The 18,669-nt window shown below is 42.0% G+C and overlaps 1 protein-coding gene across 1 annotated transcript in view; it reads left to right on the forward strand.

Annotated features, from left to right (window-relative positions):
• Window positions 1-10,793: 10,793 nt before the first annotated feature.
• The window catches only part of CDH2 (cadherin 2), a 209,454-nt gene continuing 201,578 nt past the window's right edge, over window positions 10,794-18,669 (forward strand). The window contains exon 1 of the mRNA XM_026496142.4: window positions 10,794-11,635. Within this exon, the coding sequence (XP_026351927.1) occupies window positions 11,576-11,635 (60 nt within the window). The 5' untranslated portion in view covers window positions 10,794-11,575. The remainder of the gene's footprint in view (window positions 11,636-18,669) is intronic.

The raw sequence follows: 18,669 nt of genomic DNA on the forward strand, positions 1-18,669 counted from the left end.
CTGAAGACCACTGCTCTACACCAATTATCATCGACTTTATCTGTCTGAAGGCAAAGTAGCTCGGAAGTTGTTCCTTCTCAAATACATGTTTTTCTTTTAACCTGATGTGTTTGTCTAAGGGCCACTTGGTGTTCTGTGGTGATAGATGCCATAGAAACATTTGTTTTTTGGCCTAATTGGACGACTTTGGTTTCCAGAGCTGTCAGCTTGACAATTTTCACAAGTGGTAAGTTCGAGCAAAATGAAATTTCTAAAATTAAAGATAAATTCTACAAAACATAAAAACTAGACTGTAAGTAGCCTTAAAGGTTTGAAGAGTGTGTTTTAAACTGTGAGCACCTCCTAATGGCCGGTTCAACGAGCGGGGCCACACCGCACCACATCGGTTTCAGGATTAGACATTTTAACAAAGCATAGGAAAAGTCAGCAGTGTGAATAACTATCTTTTTGTTCTTTCCTCCTCACCAACTCCCTCCTTACTGCTTTTTTTATTCACTTGCTTGTTTTTAAGATATTGTAAGCTGACTCAGATATATACAGATTTTTAAAAATAGCATCCATCACACAGAGCTAAGAAATGGTATTTGCTATGAATTTGACTCAAAGGAGCACAAAGGTAGAGAAATGTTTAGTGAAGAAAACAGGTCAAAAACAAATATTTTTAAATGAAAACAAAAATTGGGAAACTGGTAACTAAGGATGCAAAACATTTATTTTTATGTTCAAAATACTGCATAAAGGCTTTAAGAATTTGATTTCTGGAGAAAACTATGAATTATTAATTATGCAACATTTTGGAGGGCCACACATGAGGTTTTAGTTCACTGTTCGTGAAGATTTTTAAAATTTTTTCATTTTAGTTTAGCTTATCGTTTAAAAAAAAAAAAAAAAAAAACTACGCTCCGCACCCAGTGTGGAGCCCAGCATGGGGCTTGAACTCACGACCCTGAGATCAAGACTGGAGCTGAGATCAAGAGTCAGATGCTCAACTGACAAAGCCATCCAGGTGCCCCTTGTGAAGATTTTTTAAATGCAGGGTTTTGTTTTGGTTTTTTTTAACATTAACTTTGGAAAACTATAAAGAGCAAATTTTTTTTACTTTAATTTTGGTAATAATCTGATTTTGCCGTATCGATTATAGGAGATACCATCAGCAATTTGAACTTTAGGATTTATAGAGGAATGCAAAGTGATTTCTTAACAGTATACAACATGAAAGCAGCTAGGTTGATTTTGTGATTCTTAAAAACAAACGAACAAACCAAGAAACAAGGAAAAAAAAAAAAAAACCCAAAAAACCATGTACTGCAGGTGAAGGAATTTTAGCCAGTGTCTCGGGTTATCTTTTTCTAGATTCTGCTGAAGAAACTGAAGTATTTCCTGCTTATTCAGATCCAAGCAGGTTGCTTTCCTTCAGGCAGGTGCTATCTCAATTCATCATCTATCCACTGCTGGCTTTTGCCAGGCCTGTGGAGTTTGAAACTCTCACTGGAGCCTTCAGAGTGTCCGTGTTCCTGCTCACCATGGTTCTCCCTCCCCTCCAGCCGGTCGCCACCCCCTTGTTTCTTTTCCTACAAACTCTAGAGTCTGTGCAGAGCTGCTCTGAAGTCCGCGTGTCTTCTGTAGAGCTGAGAGTGAAAGAAAAAGATCTGCAGTATTAGTCTTGTATTTTGTTCCATTCTCAGATGAGTGAGCCATTTGGACACAATCTTTTTAAAAGTCACCTCCTTTTTAAAAGTCACTTTTTAAGGGAAAGTATTTTCTTAATAATTTAAAATAAGCTTTTTCCTCTCCTATGTTCCTACTAGGAAGTGGTAAACTACTCAATTTTACTGTAAGATACACTGGATATTCTAAACAGAAGAGATACATTTTTGAGAACTGATTCTCTGGAAATATAACTTCTGGTGAAATGCTGAATAATTTCTACACATCTGTTAAATGGTTTTAAATATATCCCTTTTAACTCCAAGCTTCAAATTATCATGTGTATAAAATCTTTATAAATCCCTATAAGGTGTAGTGATGGCACATTATTGAATAACAAGGTGATGAAATTCAACCTCATAAGACTTCAAATGAATAAGAGAAGGTTCATACTAAGTGTAAGGGAAGAGGAATTAAATATTCAAACAGTAATTCTCAATAGCGGGATTGTTAGTGGGGGAAAGTAGTGATGAGCTTCCCCATTAGGAATTTGTCACAATATTTGGTGCAAGGTACAGTAAGGGCACCTTTTGATTCACATACATTTAGAGGGTGCTCCTTTCATTCCAATGAAAGATGTTTCTCCTAGGACATTTTAGTACACACAGTGTGACAAGCATAAAAAAAAAAAAAAGCTGCAGATAATTGTACCAGATACTTTAGTTATCAATGTATTTTTCTCAACTACACTAAATTTGAAGTTTGGATTACCAATATTGTAACTTTGTATTTCACTACTGTCTCTTAGAAATAGAAGTCTAGGGGCGCCTGGGTGGCGCAGTCGTTAAGCGTCTGCCTTCGGCTCAAGGCGTGATCCTGGCGTTATGGGATCGAGCCCCACATCAGGCTCCTCCGCTATGAGCCTGCTTCTTCCTCTCCCACTCCCCTGCTTGTGTTCCCTCTCTCGCTGGCTGTCTCTATCTCTGTCAAATAAATAAATAAAATCTTTAAAAAAAAAAAAAAGAAAGAAATAGAAGTCTATCCATTTGATATGGATAAGTACTTTGTTCTGGATTGCTTCAGCTAGTGCATACACAAGTGAACACTCAGGGGTCAAGACTCCCATGGATTCCTTCAACATGATGTGGTACAACCTTGAAAATGGTTTTCATAACTCTTATTTATATTATGTTGAGGACAGAAGATTTAGAATTTTTTTTTTTTTAAGCTGAAAACTATAGGTGTTAAAACAGTGAACTGGGACTAGGTAATATATGAAGGTGACACCGCTTCTCACAGAACATGGAGAATGACAGGGGGTGTCCTTCATGAACTTCAGGAGAGGCTGGGTCACAGTGAGAGTCCTAGGCTGCTTCCAGGGATCCAGGTCTCCTTGGAGACTGAGGCATATGTATCTCATCCTTAGATGACCAACTCTGTCAGGGAAAAAGGTATCAGCAGCCACCTAGCCTCCAGGTAATCACCAAGCCTCCTTCTTTCCTTTGTCAAGGAATAAGCCACAGATTAAATCTAGATAGAGAAAAGTAAGGTCAACCCACCAGTAGAGTGCAGTGTGGCTTGAGCCTGTCTCAGCTGGGGAGTTTCTATACTTCCGCAGGGCAGAAACTAGTCCCAGGCTGTCCAGCACATGAGGCGTGGGGTATAAGTGTGGGAGTAACAACCCCTATCTTATCAGAATTGAGAGGACAATGGTTAGAAGTTGTTCTGAGAACAAGGATCTTGATGTCTTAGAGACCGTCTCCGAACCCATCACCCAAGCAAAGCTGAGGCAGGGTAGGATGGCTTACGGAAAACTGGGGGGATCATGTTAAATTCTGCACGCTGAACATAATCCTCTCGCCCAGGAAAGCCTCTGACATGAAAGACAGAGACAAAAATAAACTCTGCAAGAAATGCAACGGAGGGTAAACTAGGATGATTCAGGGAACAGGAGAAAACTTCTAAACAATATGTAGAGAGATAAGAGAAGATTTTCCATTTGTGAAACAAGAGTAAGTTTCTATAAAAGAAACTATCAGAGAACAACCAAAAACTTTTGGAAATCAAAAATATGACCAAACATTTAACAGAAAGGCTGGAAGAAAAAGCTAAAGAAATCTCCCAGAAAACGTATTTAAAAGAGAGAGAATGTAGAGGGGCAGGGAACGTAGAAAAAATGAGAGAGATAAGAAAATTAAGGATCTCTGAGGTTCTACATCCAGAAAATAGGAAAAAAAGAAGCCAACTTGTATCTTCTCTGGTTAAAGCTTAAACTATCTCATTAACATATGGATAGAGTTTGTTTTCAATTTTGAAAGGGCTATAATTACAAAAAGCCATTTTATATCATTTCCAACCTTACAAAAATAACTTAAAAGGTGGAATTTTTGAAGTATAATTGGTTTTTAATATTTGTTGAAATAACAATTTGAGAACTGGGAATAGCAGCGCACATCCCCACCAGCAAGCATCTCAGAGTGAAACTTTCTTACTGTTGATGATGACTTGCGTTTATCAAGAGCTGTGCACATTCTGGGAAAGGACAGACTGAACTGTCCTGGATGACTTACTTACCAGTTACCCGGTTGTGGGGTCCTTCCTGTCAGTTCTGGATGCTAAAAGGAAAAGGCTATCCCACGCTCTAGTCCAAATTCCGTGGTTTTTTGTTTTTTGTGGGGTTTTTTGGTGCATGACTCACTTCTAAAACTGAAAAAAAAACATTTATTGAGCAATTACTAGGATTATGACCTTGCCCTGGTCCTGTAGTTATGCCACAGTCAACATTCTGTCCACATCATGAGCAGGTGCCTTCGTTCTTTCCTTCTTCTGATGTCCAGCTGTGCCCATTTGTCCCTGCCAGCTGCCCATCCCTTCCCTCATAGCCCTGAGGACCAGAATCCTCAAACAACTCTTCTCTCAACTGAAGACATCCCAGGTGCTAGGAGGCCTCCAAGGGTTTGAAATTTCCTACGGCTTGGTAAGGTACTTTGAGAATGCAAATACATGCTTATTATTGGCTGTCTAACAACTTTAGAAGTGAGAATATTCCCATCTCCTGCAAACACATTTTTGAAAAAGCTTCTCAAGGATGATTCAAAATAATAGACCTCCCAGAAAGAAAATGCTTATTTATGATAATCACTCAGCTCTTTTGAGCTATGGAAAGAATGAATCACACAGACATACATTATAAATTCTGTAATAAATGGGACTATTGTTGATTTTTTTACATTCACTGTTTAAAAGGGAAACTTGGACTATATCTTCCCAGATTGTACTGCAATGTAAGAAATCATCTATGAATGATTATGGTGTGTTTAACTGAATATAATTTTCTGAAGTATCTATGGATGAGCATGTGTTGCCTTTGCAATGGAAGGATAAATATGTTATTTTTTAAATCCGTGGACAAGTGAGGGGAAAAAAGGAGAACGATTTAATAAGCAGAAGGCAGCTTGTTGGTTATGCCACATCATTAAAATGTGACTTAACTTTAGGTACCAAATAATCATTCCTCTTAGGAGAGCTGAATCCACAGCCTCAAAGAATACCATACATTTATCTACAACTTCTCTCTGAAGAATTAAATAGGCTTTACTGACATTATTTTTTTTAGACCACTCAGCATTTTGTGAGGAAAGTGGAGTTATTTAGGTTCTATAGGTAAGAAAACGTGTAAAGAAATTAAGTGGCGTGTTTAAGATTATTTAGCCACTCATAGATCTAGGAAGAGAACAATGGTCTCCTGAGTCCAGGGAATACTTCATCAACTGACTGGAATGTCACTGGAGGAAAGGGCACAGAGTCAGTATAACCTCAGATACTCTAAACATTGACAGTTGTATTTCGGAACCTTCCAGAAGGCAGACCTTTGCTTTTAAAAGGACCCAAGGACAAAAGTTTGGCACAACTAATGTTACCAAAATCTTCAACACGATTTGTTTTCTCTTCTGAAGATATGTTTATATTGAGAAATAGCCCTTCTGATTCTTAAGTAGTCCAAAGTGCTGCTGTTATCCCATAAGCACCCATGCTTCCCACACAGAAGGTAGATTTCTTGAACATCATGCAAATTATATTTTCCCAGATACAACTAATATTTAAGCAGGACTCTGAACTCAACTATGAAATCTCAACTCTGGGAACACACAGAAAGTCGTTTGAGAAATGACAGAAGTCAGGTTTACTGGAGAAAAGTTCTAAGCCACGTAAGTTTTAGTCCTGGTCTTCCTATTATCAGTTTATGAGGTAATTCAAATATGAATTCATTTTCCTATATAAAATCAATACATTAATACTGAAGATCGTTTCCTACTAATACTTCATATACTAGAGATATTTTTTATGCACCTTGTAAAGCCACCAAGTATTTATTACTTTTGTCAGTCTGTGGGATATTTATTCAGCCATTACCACCTACATTAGAGATTTCGTGTCCCTCTGTAAAATTGGTTCCTCCCAAACAAAACTCTGATTCAAAGCCTTGTTTGTTTTAATTGCAGATAGTACTGGAGGAGGTGAGAGGAGCATTCACTGAGATTCCTCAGCAACTCCACTTCAAATCTCCAATGGAAGTAAGCATATTTAACACACATATACATAAAATGCCAAGTCCCTATTGTGTTCCACTATGTTCATATCAGGCTTTCTTAAGGAATACTGATATATTATCCACATTTCAGAGGTAATGAAAAGGAGCCTTAGAAATGTTGAGAAACTCACCCAAGTTCATAGAGCTAGGTCCACCCAAATTCAAATCCATACTCTGTTTATTATACCATTCTAACTTCCAGAAAGGGATTGTTTTGCAGGGGGGAGGGAGGGGTGTTCCTTGTAATATAAAGGCTGCTTGTGAATTACCTCCCTGATCATGGAAATGTATAACTCCTTTATTCACTTACTTGACCATATGTATTTCAAGTTACTTACGTGGTTGTATTTTCCATGGAAACATTGAGTTGGATTTTCAAATACTAAAAAAATAAAAATAAAAATAAACATTTTTTTAAAAAGGAAAGACAGAAAGAAAGGTGAATAATATTTCTAACCCAAGTTTTTCTTCTAGTATTGGAACAGATGATGACTTCTCTGGTTGAGTACCAAATGAACAGCTGGCTTGTACTCAGCAGCCAGATTGTGTGAAAGATAGGAATCTTGAGGGGGTGCCTGGGTGGCTCAGTCAGTTGGGAGTCCTACTCTTGATTTCAGCTCAGGTCATGATCTCAGGGTTCTGGGATCAAGTCCAGCGTTGGGCTCCACGCTCATCATGGAGGCTGCTTGAGATTCTCTCTCTCCTTCTCCCTCTTTCCCCCTCCCAGTCTCCCTTTCTATAAATAAATAAATAAATAAATAAATAAATAAATAAATAAATAAATAAAATTTGAAAAAAAAAAAGATAACAAATCTTGAAACACCAGAATCACACTAAATATGGTAAGATGATCACACTGAAAATGGCACTTGAGAACTGAGACCTGCAGAGAGAAAAGCAGTTATGAGCCCCATGTTACATATATTGCAAAGAACAAAATAGCTAAGAGAAATAGTGGACAAATCCCCAGCCTCATTAAGCTTTCTGTTTCTTTTTTCTTCCTTCTTTCTTTCTTTCTTTCTTTCTTTCTTTCTTTCTTTCTTTCTTTCTTTCTTTCTCTTTCTTCTTTCTTCTTTCTTTCTTTCTTTCTTTCTTTCTTTCTTTCTTTCTTTCTTTCTTTCTTTCCTTCCTTCTTTTTTTTGTTAAACCTTCCTCTCATTCCATATCATTGATTTTTCCAAAGTTAAAAGGGACTCTCTAGATTAATGTAAAGAGCCTAGAAAGGACTGGGAGTAAGAAAGGCCATATCTCATTGGGGTTCCATACTTGCCAGCGGGTAGCCTTGTGTACCTCTTTAAGCTTCAGTATTCCTGGAAAATAAGGGGGTTGCACAGATCATCCTTAACTTTGATTTAGAACATTCCATAACCCTATAAAAGGGGTATAACCCAGCTAGTTCAGCTTTAATACACTAAAGCTAATTGTGGAGAAACTTGCAATGTGAGGGCCACTTCCTAAGGGAGAAGGGACAATCCTAGCTTGCCATGGGGTTTGGGAGAGAAGGAGGAAAAGTCGAGGAGTGTCTTCATTCAATATTTGGGAAGGATGCTTAGCAGGGTAAAGGCAAGTATGGTTCCTGTCTTGGAGCTGCATGGGGTGGGAGGGAGGGAGGTTGTAGGTGGAGGTGCTGCAGATAGACTACTACTATTTGTTGACAAAGTGAGGACGCTTTTTTACAAATACACGATGTATTTGTTAAGTTTAGCATCTCCTGTTTAAGAAAATACACCACAACAAAAAAGTTATGATTTTACTTTGAAATAAATGTTTAAAAATAAATCATCATGGTATCTATGTACATATGAAAACTAGCTATGTGTGCAGGACACATCGGTTATTCAGTCTGTCCACAATGGTTGGTGCACATATTTATTTGCAGACCTCTTGTAGTATCAGCAGCGGCCCACAGGCCAGAAATCAAGGGATTACACTGATTTTCAGTCTAAGAGCCCAACCCTAATTTTTATTATTTTCTTGTCTTCTTCCCCTTCCCCTACCACCTGGCTGTTTCTCTGGGTCACTGCCAAGCCCCCTCCAGCCCTGAAGGCTGATGGAAAGTTGGTCTTCTGACTGACAATGCTGTGATCCGAGGCTGAAAATCTTAGAGTTTGGTCACCATTTGCCCATAGGAATGAATGGCCCCATTAGATTATTTCAACTATGGTGCAGAGGAGGCAGGGCTGTGTTGTGTGCCAAAGTCAACACTGGATCTAATTTTATTAACATCAAATGGATGCACAAAGTCTCCAATAACATGATTTTAGACTAGGCTATTCCTTCTTGTGATAAAAGGCTGATTAGTAAGATTTGGCTGACCATGTGATCAAGTTCATCTCAGGCAAGTTTCCAAAGCAATTCACAACCACTGAAAAATGAGAGGCATGCAAGTTGGACCAAATTAAAAAAAAAAAATGCTGTAAGTTCTTATCTGTATGATCAAAAACTATTGGAATCAGAGAATTAGTTAGCTGATAGGCATTCCAAAGCAGATTTTGAAGTCATAATACGAGTTTAATTTATAAGGGGCATGATGTTTAAAGCTTCTAGCAAATAATGCTAACAAGCAATAGAGTTACTCATGCTGAAATCTGTTCTAACTTTAAATCAATCGGAATGGCAATAAACATCAATGGCTACTGCTGGGAGTGGGGAGGATATAAACTAAGGTCTCATGTCCAGGATCACAGCTTAATTCTTAGGCATGAAGATGGGATCTATAAATGCCACTTGGTAATAAGATAAACAATATCTCCATATTGCTACTGAATGTTTTACTATTATGCATGCCTCCTTGAGAGTGCAATTTATCAATACCCTATTGCAAGAAGCTCAGGAAGCAATCGTGTGACAATAATATTTAGCAAAGAAGAAAAAGAGAAAGAACAAGCCGAGCCTTTCATCCTTAAATTTAATTAACATGACCTTCCTTATTCTTTTGAGAAGGAAATCCAGGAATTTTTTTTGAGATTCATTTTAAAAATGGCCTACAATATTATGTTTTAATTAAAATTGAATAAGCCTCCCTATGAATATTAAATTTTTAAAAGCCTAGCCAGCAATAGTACATTATTAAAAGCTGCATCACTCTTGTCAAAGAAATTAGTACTTGATTTTTAGAAATTCATCATCAAGTTCTTAAATGATCAGTATCCTGAAACTCAAATTCAAATAATGTTAGTACTTCAGTTACCCAAAGTAGAAGAATAATGTTCATTAACTGCAACGAAGTTCCACGACCTCCAGTGTGGAAACGCTTAAATAAAAACCGGTATTTTTATTTACCTGTAAAACCTAAAATAAATAAATAAATAAGGTTCTGGAAAAAATTCATTATGTAGCCAAAATCAATTACTCTTCACCCCTCCCTCCATTGCACAAATGCTTGTATCCCAAACTTGTAAAGTCTCTCACTTTTTGTATACCATTCCAAGTTCATGCCTTAAGGAGAGGAAGCAAAACTCCTTTACTTGGTGCGAACTCTGTGTCAGTCATTGTATCTTTCAGATAATCCTATTTTCATCCCGAGTTCTGGCCTTAGGTTGTTTACCCCATCTCTTTCTTTTCTGTTTTTCTTTGTTGACGTTGTTGGAGGTGGTGTGGGGAGGAAGTCCAAGTCCCTGAAACTGTTTACTAAAAATTGTGAACAGTACCACTAACGAGTTAGAAATATAAAACGGGAGGCTTCAAATAAAATAACACGCACTCTCAAACTCTCAGAGGGAACAAAAGAAAACGAAACAAGAACACAGAAACTTGGGCTGTTCCAGCACATTCGCAAAGGTGGGAGAACTACGAGCGCTGGAGAGAAACCGTGGCCTCCGCCCTCCCCGGCCCGCAGGTGGCTCAAGGCAAGCACCTCAGACAACAATGGCCAGGAGGGGCTCTGCCTGCCTCGCCAGTTTGCTGTGTCTGCCCCTACCCAGAAAAATAATCTATCTCGAAATAATGACAAAACAGAAAAAGAAGCGTGTGTTAGGCTACCTAGGAGGCACTCTTCCGTCTCCTAATCTCTGATTCCCCATCGCGGTCCAACGAGGAACCTGCCAACCATCAAGTTCCCGTGCAAGTTATTTTATTTCCCGCAGCTCCTCCACCTGCCGGGGCGGTGCTCCGCGCACCCCAGACTTCCCTCCGGCGACCCCCCGCGGGCTGCAGCAAAAACGGGGTGCTTTGGGGGGGTGGGGGCGGGCGGCTGCCGCGGATCTGGCCGGCTACCGCCGCAGCTCGGTGGCCTCCGATTGGCCACGACGCGGGCGGGGAAGCTTGGCGGAGGAGGGAGGCGGGGGCGAGGGCGGCGGCGGCAGCGGCGGCGGGAGGGGAGAGGAGAGGAGAGAGGGCCGCGCAGCCTGGCAGCGCGTGCGGCGAGCGCGGGGAGAGTGGCGGCGGCGGCTGCGGCTCGCGTCGGTCGCGCTCGCGGAGGCCGAGCGGGGTGCGCGGGCGGCAGCGGCGGCGGCGACTGGGGGTGGGGCGGCGCGCGCGAGTGAGCCGCGCCGGGCAAGGACCGGCAGGCGGGTGCCGGCGCGCAGGCAGCAGGGGCGGCCGCGGCGGCAGCTGCGCGGGACGGAGCCGAGGCAGTAGCGGCTGCGCCGGCCCCTGGCCTCACCCCCGCGCGGCCGAGGCCGGAGAACAATCTCCAACTCCGCGGGGAGCCGGAAAGGGGCTCCGGGAAGCGGCGCTCAGCCCCCACGCAGCGGAGGCGCCGGGCAGCGGGACTGCTGCCCTTTGTGGGCGCAGTGCGCACGGCCCGGAGCGCCCTCCCCGCGGCGCTCTCCTCGGCATCTTCGTCTTGCAGAGCGGCCCTGGAGAGGGGACCCAGAGGAACCAAAGCCACGAGCCCGAAACCTCGCGCTGCGGAGCTCCTCGGGAGCGCCAGCCGCTCCACTTCCACCTCCGCATCCTACACCGGCCAAGGTCCCCGCCGCCTGCATCCCTCCCGGCTTCCGCTGCGCTTAGGGCCGGAGCCTAGCCGCCTACGCTGCCACCGCGGCCGCCTACACACACGCACGCACACACACTCTCTCTTTCTCTTTCTCCCTCTCTCTCTCTCTCACACCCTCACACGCACGCCCGCCTTCTCCCCCGCCCCCTCCCCAGCTCCTTGATCTCTGGGTCTGTTTTATTACTCCTGGTGCGAGTCCCGCGGACTCCGCGGCCCGCTATTTGTCATCAGCTCGCTCTCCATTGGCGGGGAGAGGAGAGCAGCGGTGAAGGGGGTGGGGTGGGGAGGGGAAGGGAAGGGGGTGGAAACTGCCTGGAGCCGTCTCTCCGCGCCGCTGTTGGTGCTGCCGCTGCTGCCGCCGCCGCCTCCGGCTCCTCGCTCGGCCCCTCTCCGCCTCCATGTGCCGGATAGTGGGAGCGTCGCGGACCCTGCTGCCGCTGCTGGCGGCCCTGCTTCAGGTACGCAGCGGTCTCCGCGGGCCGGGCCGCGGGCGGGGTGGGGCGGGCGGCGCCGGGTCCCTTTGTTCCCCGCGCCGCTGCGGGGCCAGGCTGCGCACCCGGGAAGGGAGGTGCCGCACCGCGCGGTCGGGAGCTGCGCAGGCACGAGGCTCGGGCCGGGCGCTGGGGCAGGGCTGGTCGGGCCGGCTGGTCTTCCGCGCCGCTCCCGGCGGGTCCCGAAGGGACCGGTCGCCGGCCCCTCCTGTTCTTCCTTCCGGGCCGGGCGAGCTTGTAGGGGGTGTCTCCAGGCAGCAGAAGGGTGAGGCAGGATAGCTCCCAGGTTTTGCAGTTTTCTATGCTTCTCGCCCCTCGCTTTGCACTTTGCTCCAATTTTTTTTGTTTATTTCTGCAGGGATGGGTCGCGAGTTTGCAGTCGGAATTCTCACTCTAGTGTCTTAGTTACGGGACGTGCCTCCACCCCACCCCACCCTGGCACCCGCGCGCCTCCCGGTGCCCGAGGGCTCCACTGTCCTATTGTCTTTTCGCCAGCCCAGAGTTGCTTTCTCTTCTTGTCCTCTTGCCCTCACTGTGTTCTGTGCCGGTCCCACCTGGAAGAAAACCTCGTCGTCCCCTTGCCCCGAAGAGTCTATGCGGGCCGGGGCCTCCGCACCCAGCCACTGGCCCCGCACGCCCCTTATCCTGGCGAGCGGGGAGAAGTTCCGTTACTCGGTTATTATTCCTCTCCCTCTGTCCGCTGTCTCTCTCCTGCTGCGTCTTCGGGGACGCCTTCGCGGGGAGCCTCCGCACTTTTCACGCCTTCGGGAGAGCGCCAGACAGCCTCTTCATGGAATCGGTACTAGGAGGCTTTTCCGGGGCAGGAAGCACCTGCTTCAGGCAGGTCGCAGGCTCCCTTGCCACTCCGAGCCACCGGTCCCCAGCCCGGCTGACCGCCCAACTTTCCCGCGGCGTCCGGCCGGAGAATACTCCGAGGCCCCTCTCGGCCGCCCACAGGGTCCCGGGAAGCGACGCCGCGCGCCTCACCGGCGACCCCCACGCAGGGCGGGGGCAGGGCGGGGGTCCAGAATCGGCCCCCGCAGGAGATGAGGTTCCAAAGAGGCTCCAGGAGAGGGGCGTGCCCGCCCTGAATGCAGGTCAGAGTCTCCCGGGAAATCCGCCCGAGGGCCCCCCTGCGCACCCTTGCAGCTGGGGGTGGCCAGCGGGTGGCAGCTCTGAAAAGTGCGGGCGCGGCTCGGAAGTGCCCTTGCGCCGGGGGCGGTCTGGGCTGGGACAGATGGTGCGGATCTCCCCCCTCCGTGGTCTTCACGGGTCAGGGCCTGGCGCGCTCTGGCCGGGGCGCGGGGCGGTGGTGGGGGGGACTGCGGGCGCCGGGGGCGGGACGGGGTCGGCGCCCGCGGTCTCTAGCGCCTTCTCCCGCCGCCCCCTAGAGGGGTGTGAGCAGAGGCGGATGAAGCCCTGTCCATGGTGCGCCGTGGAGCGGCGCGCCCTGCCCGGCTCTGCGCTCTCTTCCCCCAGGTCGTGCTCTCCTGCTCCCCGGCTCTCTCTCTCTCTTTCTCTCTCCCTCTGACTCCGTGGCCGCCCGGTCCCGTCTTTTCTCCTTTCTTGGGTTTCTCCTTTTGTTCTTTCGTCTCCTGCTGGTCTCTCCCCCTTCCCCCACTCTCCAGTCCGCCCCCCCTCGGCTCTCCTGACTCCGGGGTTTCAGAACTGTTAGACTAGCCGTTTTCGGCCTCTGCAGTTTTGGGAAGTGGATGGAATTTCTTCTAACTAGGGGAGGAGACCCGTCAGTCACTTGCTAACAAAAGTATCTCCTGTTATAAAACCGTCCTTTATTCTTGGAGTGCGCACTCCTCATTCTTTCACCTCTTGTCACTTCATTTATTGTTTCTTCTTCTCAAATAGGGTTTACTAAAGAGGTTAGGCTGAAGGGGAAGAAGGAAAAAAAAATGCTACTTCAGTGGTTTGAAGTTAGGGAGAAGGCAAGATAAACTTAAGAATCCTATGGACATCAGCTATTCTCTTTTCTAAACAAAGAAAATGTCATAGATCAAAAAAATCTGATTTTTAAAAGCATTAATTTTGAACATCATTGAGTGGTCTTGCTAATTTACGAGCAACTTTTCATAAATTTTCAGAGTGTGAGACCAGCAGTAGATGGTATTATGTTCACTAACTTTTTGATCTGAAAGTAAGTTTTAATTGAATACTGTGCAGTGAAGTTAGGACAGGAGGAGAGGTTTGTTGGTCATTGGTACAGCAGGACTAAGTGTTGTACCATTGGAGCATTCTCGTTTTCTCTTAGTCATCTGCCTTGAAGTCAGGTGTGAATTCTCTAAGTCATTTTCTTCTTGAAGAATTTTTTAAAAATAGCATTTATAAATATCACATAATGCCCTTATCTTTACCATCCCATGTTCTTTCTCAGTTTCTTCTAGACGGATGTCACGTTGACGTTTGTAAACCCCCAGGAAAGGGGAAATCATAACTTTGTCATAAAGTTATTTGGCATCTCCTAATTCCTGGGTGCCAGTTAAGTAATCACATTGAATGATTTGCAAGGTCATTAGGAGGGAAAGGAGAGCAGTTTATGCAACATGAGTTTTAGGGTTAAGTACGCCATGTGGATTGTACAACTGAGATTAGAAATGACTTTGTGCTAATGGCCTGCTTTACACACCAGAATAACAAAGATCTATCTGCAAGGTGAAAATGGCCCCTCTGCAGTCATCTGCTATTCAAGTCTAGTTTTTTTTTTTTTTTTTTTTAAGGTCAGACTAAGAAGACAAGAGTTTTAGGAAGAGAATGAATAGGTTATTAATGTAGATACAGAGCAACCTTATTTTTTCAGACCAGTTAAAGAATAATTAAATATCCAAAAGGACTTTATGAGTTTATGTGTTAACTGAAGTGTTCCTTGTTTTACTTTGAACACTTTTTTTTTTACTTTGAGAGATTCTTTATTAGTTTAGTTGTTCTATTATTTAGACTTACATAATTCTAGTCGATTTTGCACATTATGATATTCAGCTTTAAGATTTTCTCTGTTCTTCCTCATTTTAACCTATGGCATTAGCATTTTCCTTTGCACTAAACACAAAAAAGTCAAATTTAACCATTAAATTTCAAGGATCAAAGGATATCACAAAGTTACGACAAACTTTCGTTTTAAATTATACAAGTGACTTTCAAGGCCTTCGATGGATTTATCATCAGGCAAAAAAAAAAAAAAAAGGAAAAGAAATCAATTTTATTTTTACTACCTACCCAGTAATTACTAGACTAGAAACCTGCTTTGTTTTTCTAGTTCACATTTTAATTGCATAGTTCCTTTGTTCTAATTTAAATACACTTGTATTGGTTATGAAGCATCAAGGACATCACCTTAATATTTATAGATACTCTGCATTCTTAGTCTTATCACATAGGTCCTGCTTTCAATGCTGGGTGAGGAATTATGATAAAAGATGCATAAACCATATGTGATTTTCACCTGTTAGGTGTATACACTTTGAAGAGATTAATATTCAACATATGAAACATGTTAAGAAGAAGCCTTATTTTAAGATGTGGGGAATCTAGGATGCAGTAATCATTTTAGGTATAAAACATTTATTCTCAGTGTTTATTTGATTTTCATGTGCCTTTGTAACAACTTATTGTAAAAGTAAGGAGAATTAACATAGTTAGTATTCACAGTTTATTCTACTTAGTGGCCATAGTTATGCATATCTTTGCTCTTTTCTTATCTTGTGGTATGTGGTCATTACTCACAGATGGTGCATTGCAAGCATACTAGGTGTGATTTGAAAAGTAATAAATTGTGCATCCTAGAATATTTTATGGGTACATTTAAAATATATATATGGAGATATAGATAGATAATTTATATCTATCTATTGATCTATATACATATATAATTTTTTAGGCCCCAATGGCAAGTTCAGAATTTACATACAGTTGTACTTTTTGACTTTCATACCTTCCGGAAAGTCTGCTCTGACCTTCTTCTAAAAGTTCAGACTGAGATTTTAAGAGGAAATTCTTTTCAGATTATATTTTTTACATATAGAGACTTAAGTCTTCTTGGAACAGATTATTTTGGTGACAGTGTATTACACCAAACTGTCCTTAATTTCCCTTTTCATTAAAAATTCTCAATTCTTAAATCTGTTGTGCCTCATTAAGCTTTAGGGTTATTAATCGGGAAATGTCAAGACTTAAAGCAACAGTTAATCTTGCTTTAAAATGCCTTAAAAAAATCCTAAGTAACTCAAATCCCCATTCTGTTTTCAAAGGGATATTCTTAAGTTAGAAGAGTGATTTTTAAAGAAAAATCCTAGATATTATTTAAGAAATGTAGTGTTTTTGTGTATACTCTATGGTTTTGCCCAAGTTAACATTATTCAAATTTGTTCTTTTGGCTCAAATACAAAATGTAATCAAGTTTAAGCACTGCACAGACTGGTGGTGAATTTTATCAACCATTTAAAAAATATGATAGATTTGGAGTTTGGATTTTGTCATTTGAGTATTTCATATCTGCCATTAGTATACCTAAAAATCTAAGCATTTTCAAGTTGGGTTAAGAACTGTAAGTTGAAATGTAATTTGTATCAACAAATCATTATGCCCCACATTTCTGTCTATTTCTACCAAAAACTTATTTTTGTTTTAATTTTTTAGCTAATTATATCAGTTAATTTGAGCAGATGCTACGTCTTTGTGTATTTAACTAAATGTAGATCCGTTTTAATTAAACAACCCTATTCATGCCAGGGAAGAGGTATATACAGATAAATGTTCTATTTAGAACCACATCTTCTGCCTATGTAGAGGGATGCCTTTAGGCAGGAGAAGGTGAATTCCAGAGCTAAGTAGGACCTTTTAAAATATTTGGATTTAAAAGATTACGATTTGTGTTACAGCAGAGTTTCTTAAAGGAGAATTTAGGTTATAAGTAAATGCTTCTCGGTTCTTATTTCTGGTTACTCTCTTTCATACTCAGGATACTTCCTTATCTGAGCTTCCCCTGTAATAACAGAAGCGCACAAGCCCTTGGGTTGTGTATGTGTATATAACATGCATGTTGAGGATTGCTCTCTACACATGTGTCTCCTGCAACATTTATCACAGTTTAGCATGAAGTGTCAATCCATAGTTAATTGACGTCTTTGTGTTTTTTCCAATCCAAGCTGATTTGGGCACCAAAGGTGTCATTCTGTGCAAACGAGTTGATGTTACATAGTGTCAAGGGCAAGAGCTAGTGTCAAGGGCAGGAAGCCTGGGGTTCTAATCTAGTCCAGATGTAGTTTATGCCCTGAAACTCTCATGACCTCATTTTCCTCAACAGTAAAATACTGGGCCTGGTTGGATTAGTTGATCTCTAAGGGACTTTCCAGTTCTAGGACTCTTGGGGCTGCTTAAAAATATCCCCCAAATGACTCCTTTTCAAAGGCTTTGGAATGACTTTAATTTTTAACCTGAAATGCAAAGATTTCCACATACCCAGAGTGGTAGAATATTACTTTGAAGGTCATTAACAATAGTTTATTATATATGGTGGGTGAGAAGTCATCTATATTTTTTATATGCTTGACTTTCAAAAATTATTTTTTTTCATTGGCAATTCTGTTTTTACCACTAAAAGTAAACTATTTTTTTTGGGTTAGACTTAAAGGACGGGGAATAAAAATTATTCCTTTTATTCCTTTTATTCTTCTATATTTCTTTGAAAGAAGATAGCTTCCATGAGAACCTTTGAATTGAGTGATATTTTTAGTCAGCACTAAAAATATAGCCCATTGACCTAGCAAGTTATTTTTCCACAGATATGTCTGTATTCATGATGTACACATGATATATAAATATATATGCCTAGATAATGATATGTATTAAAATGTTTATAATTACAAAGAATTGGATTAGTTGAACTCTGAATGTCATTAGTAAGAATTGATTTAATGAAGTATGTGTAATAGGCAGTCAGATTTGAGATCCCTTACTGTGTGGAGAAAAGCATTTTAGTTCTAGTTCCAGGTCAAGAAAATGACTGTTAAACCACCCAATGTTTATGGCATAGCCACGTACCTAGAAATGCTTCACAGAAAGAGCAAGAATGATCAGTGGGATTTCAGGGCTTCTGAATGAGAAGAACTTGGATGAAGACCACAACAGAAGCTATAACAAAAGAATAGAAAATCAAGCATTGTAGAAATAGGATGAAGATGACCTAAAGTAACAGTAGAATGTCCTAGAGTTGTGTTGAGAACAACCTATAGCAGGCTGAGCTACAAGTAGGTCTAAAGAAGATTGGCTAAGTTAATGGGTAGTTAAATAATAGATTAGTTTCCATGTTGTATTATAAAATGACTACCGGTGCTGAGTTATTTGTGCCTGAGAGATTACGTTAGTTGGTTAAACCATTGTGATATTTCTTACATTCCTTTGACCGAATATTTAATTTTTCATCTATTCCTGGTGGTCTAAAGTATAGTCTAAACACCTTACTACTATCTAGAGCTTGAGATGCAGAAGAATATTTAGTATAGGAATCAGACGTTCTGGTTTCCTGCCTTGATTAAATAAACTGTTTAACTTGGGTTTTTCCCAAGTAGCATTGGAAAATTAATCGTATAATGCCTTTAAAACAGCTTGAGCTATTTAAAAGGAAGTGCTATTATAAATACAATATGGTAGTCATATAGGGAAATGCTTGGAGATGTACTTGATCCATGATCCGTTCTTTGATTTTCCTTTATAAAATATACCTACGCATAACAAAAATAAATAAGCGCTGGAGTAATAATATATACTTCTATATATTGGAATTTTCATATTGGTTTTTATGTTAACTTAAAAATCTACTTGACCACAGTGTACTGATGTATATTATAGTTTTAATATAGGTTTTTGTGTTAATTTAAAAACAATTGTTTACTTGACCATCATAATTGAAAATATTTATACCCAGATTCCCTCCCCCCATTCTGAGATATTACTTAATTTAATGTTTCAGTGAATTAATAAAAGGAATTAAAAAA

Source organism: Ursus arctos, unplaced genomic scaffold, assembly GCF_023065955.2.
Source record: "Ursus arctos isolate Adak ecotype North America unplaced genomic scaffold, UrsArc2.0 scaffold_17, whole genome shotgun sequence".
Classification (NCBI taxonomy): Eukaryota; Metazoa; Chordata; class Mammalia; order Carnivora; family Ursidae; genus Ursus; species Ursus arctos.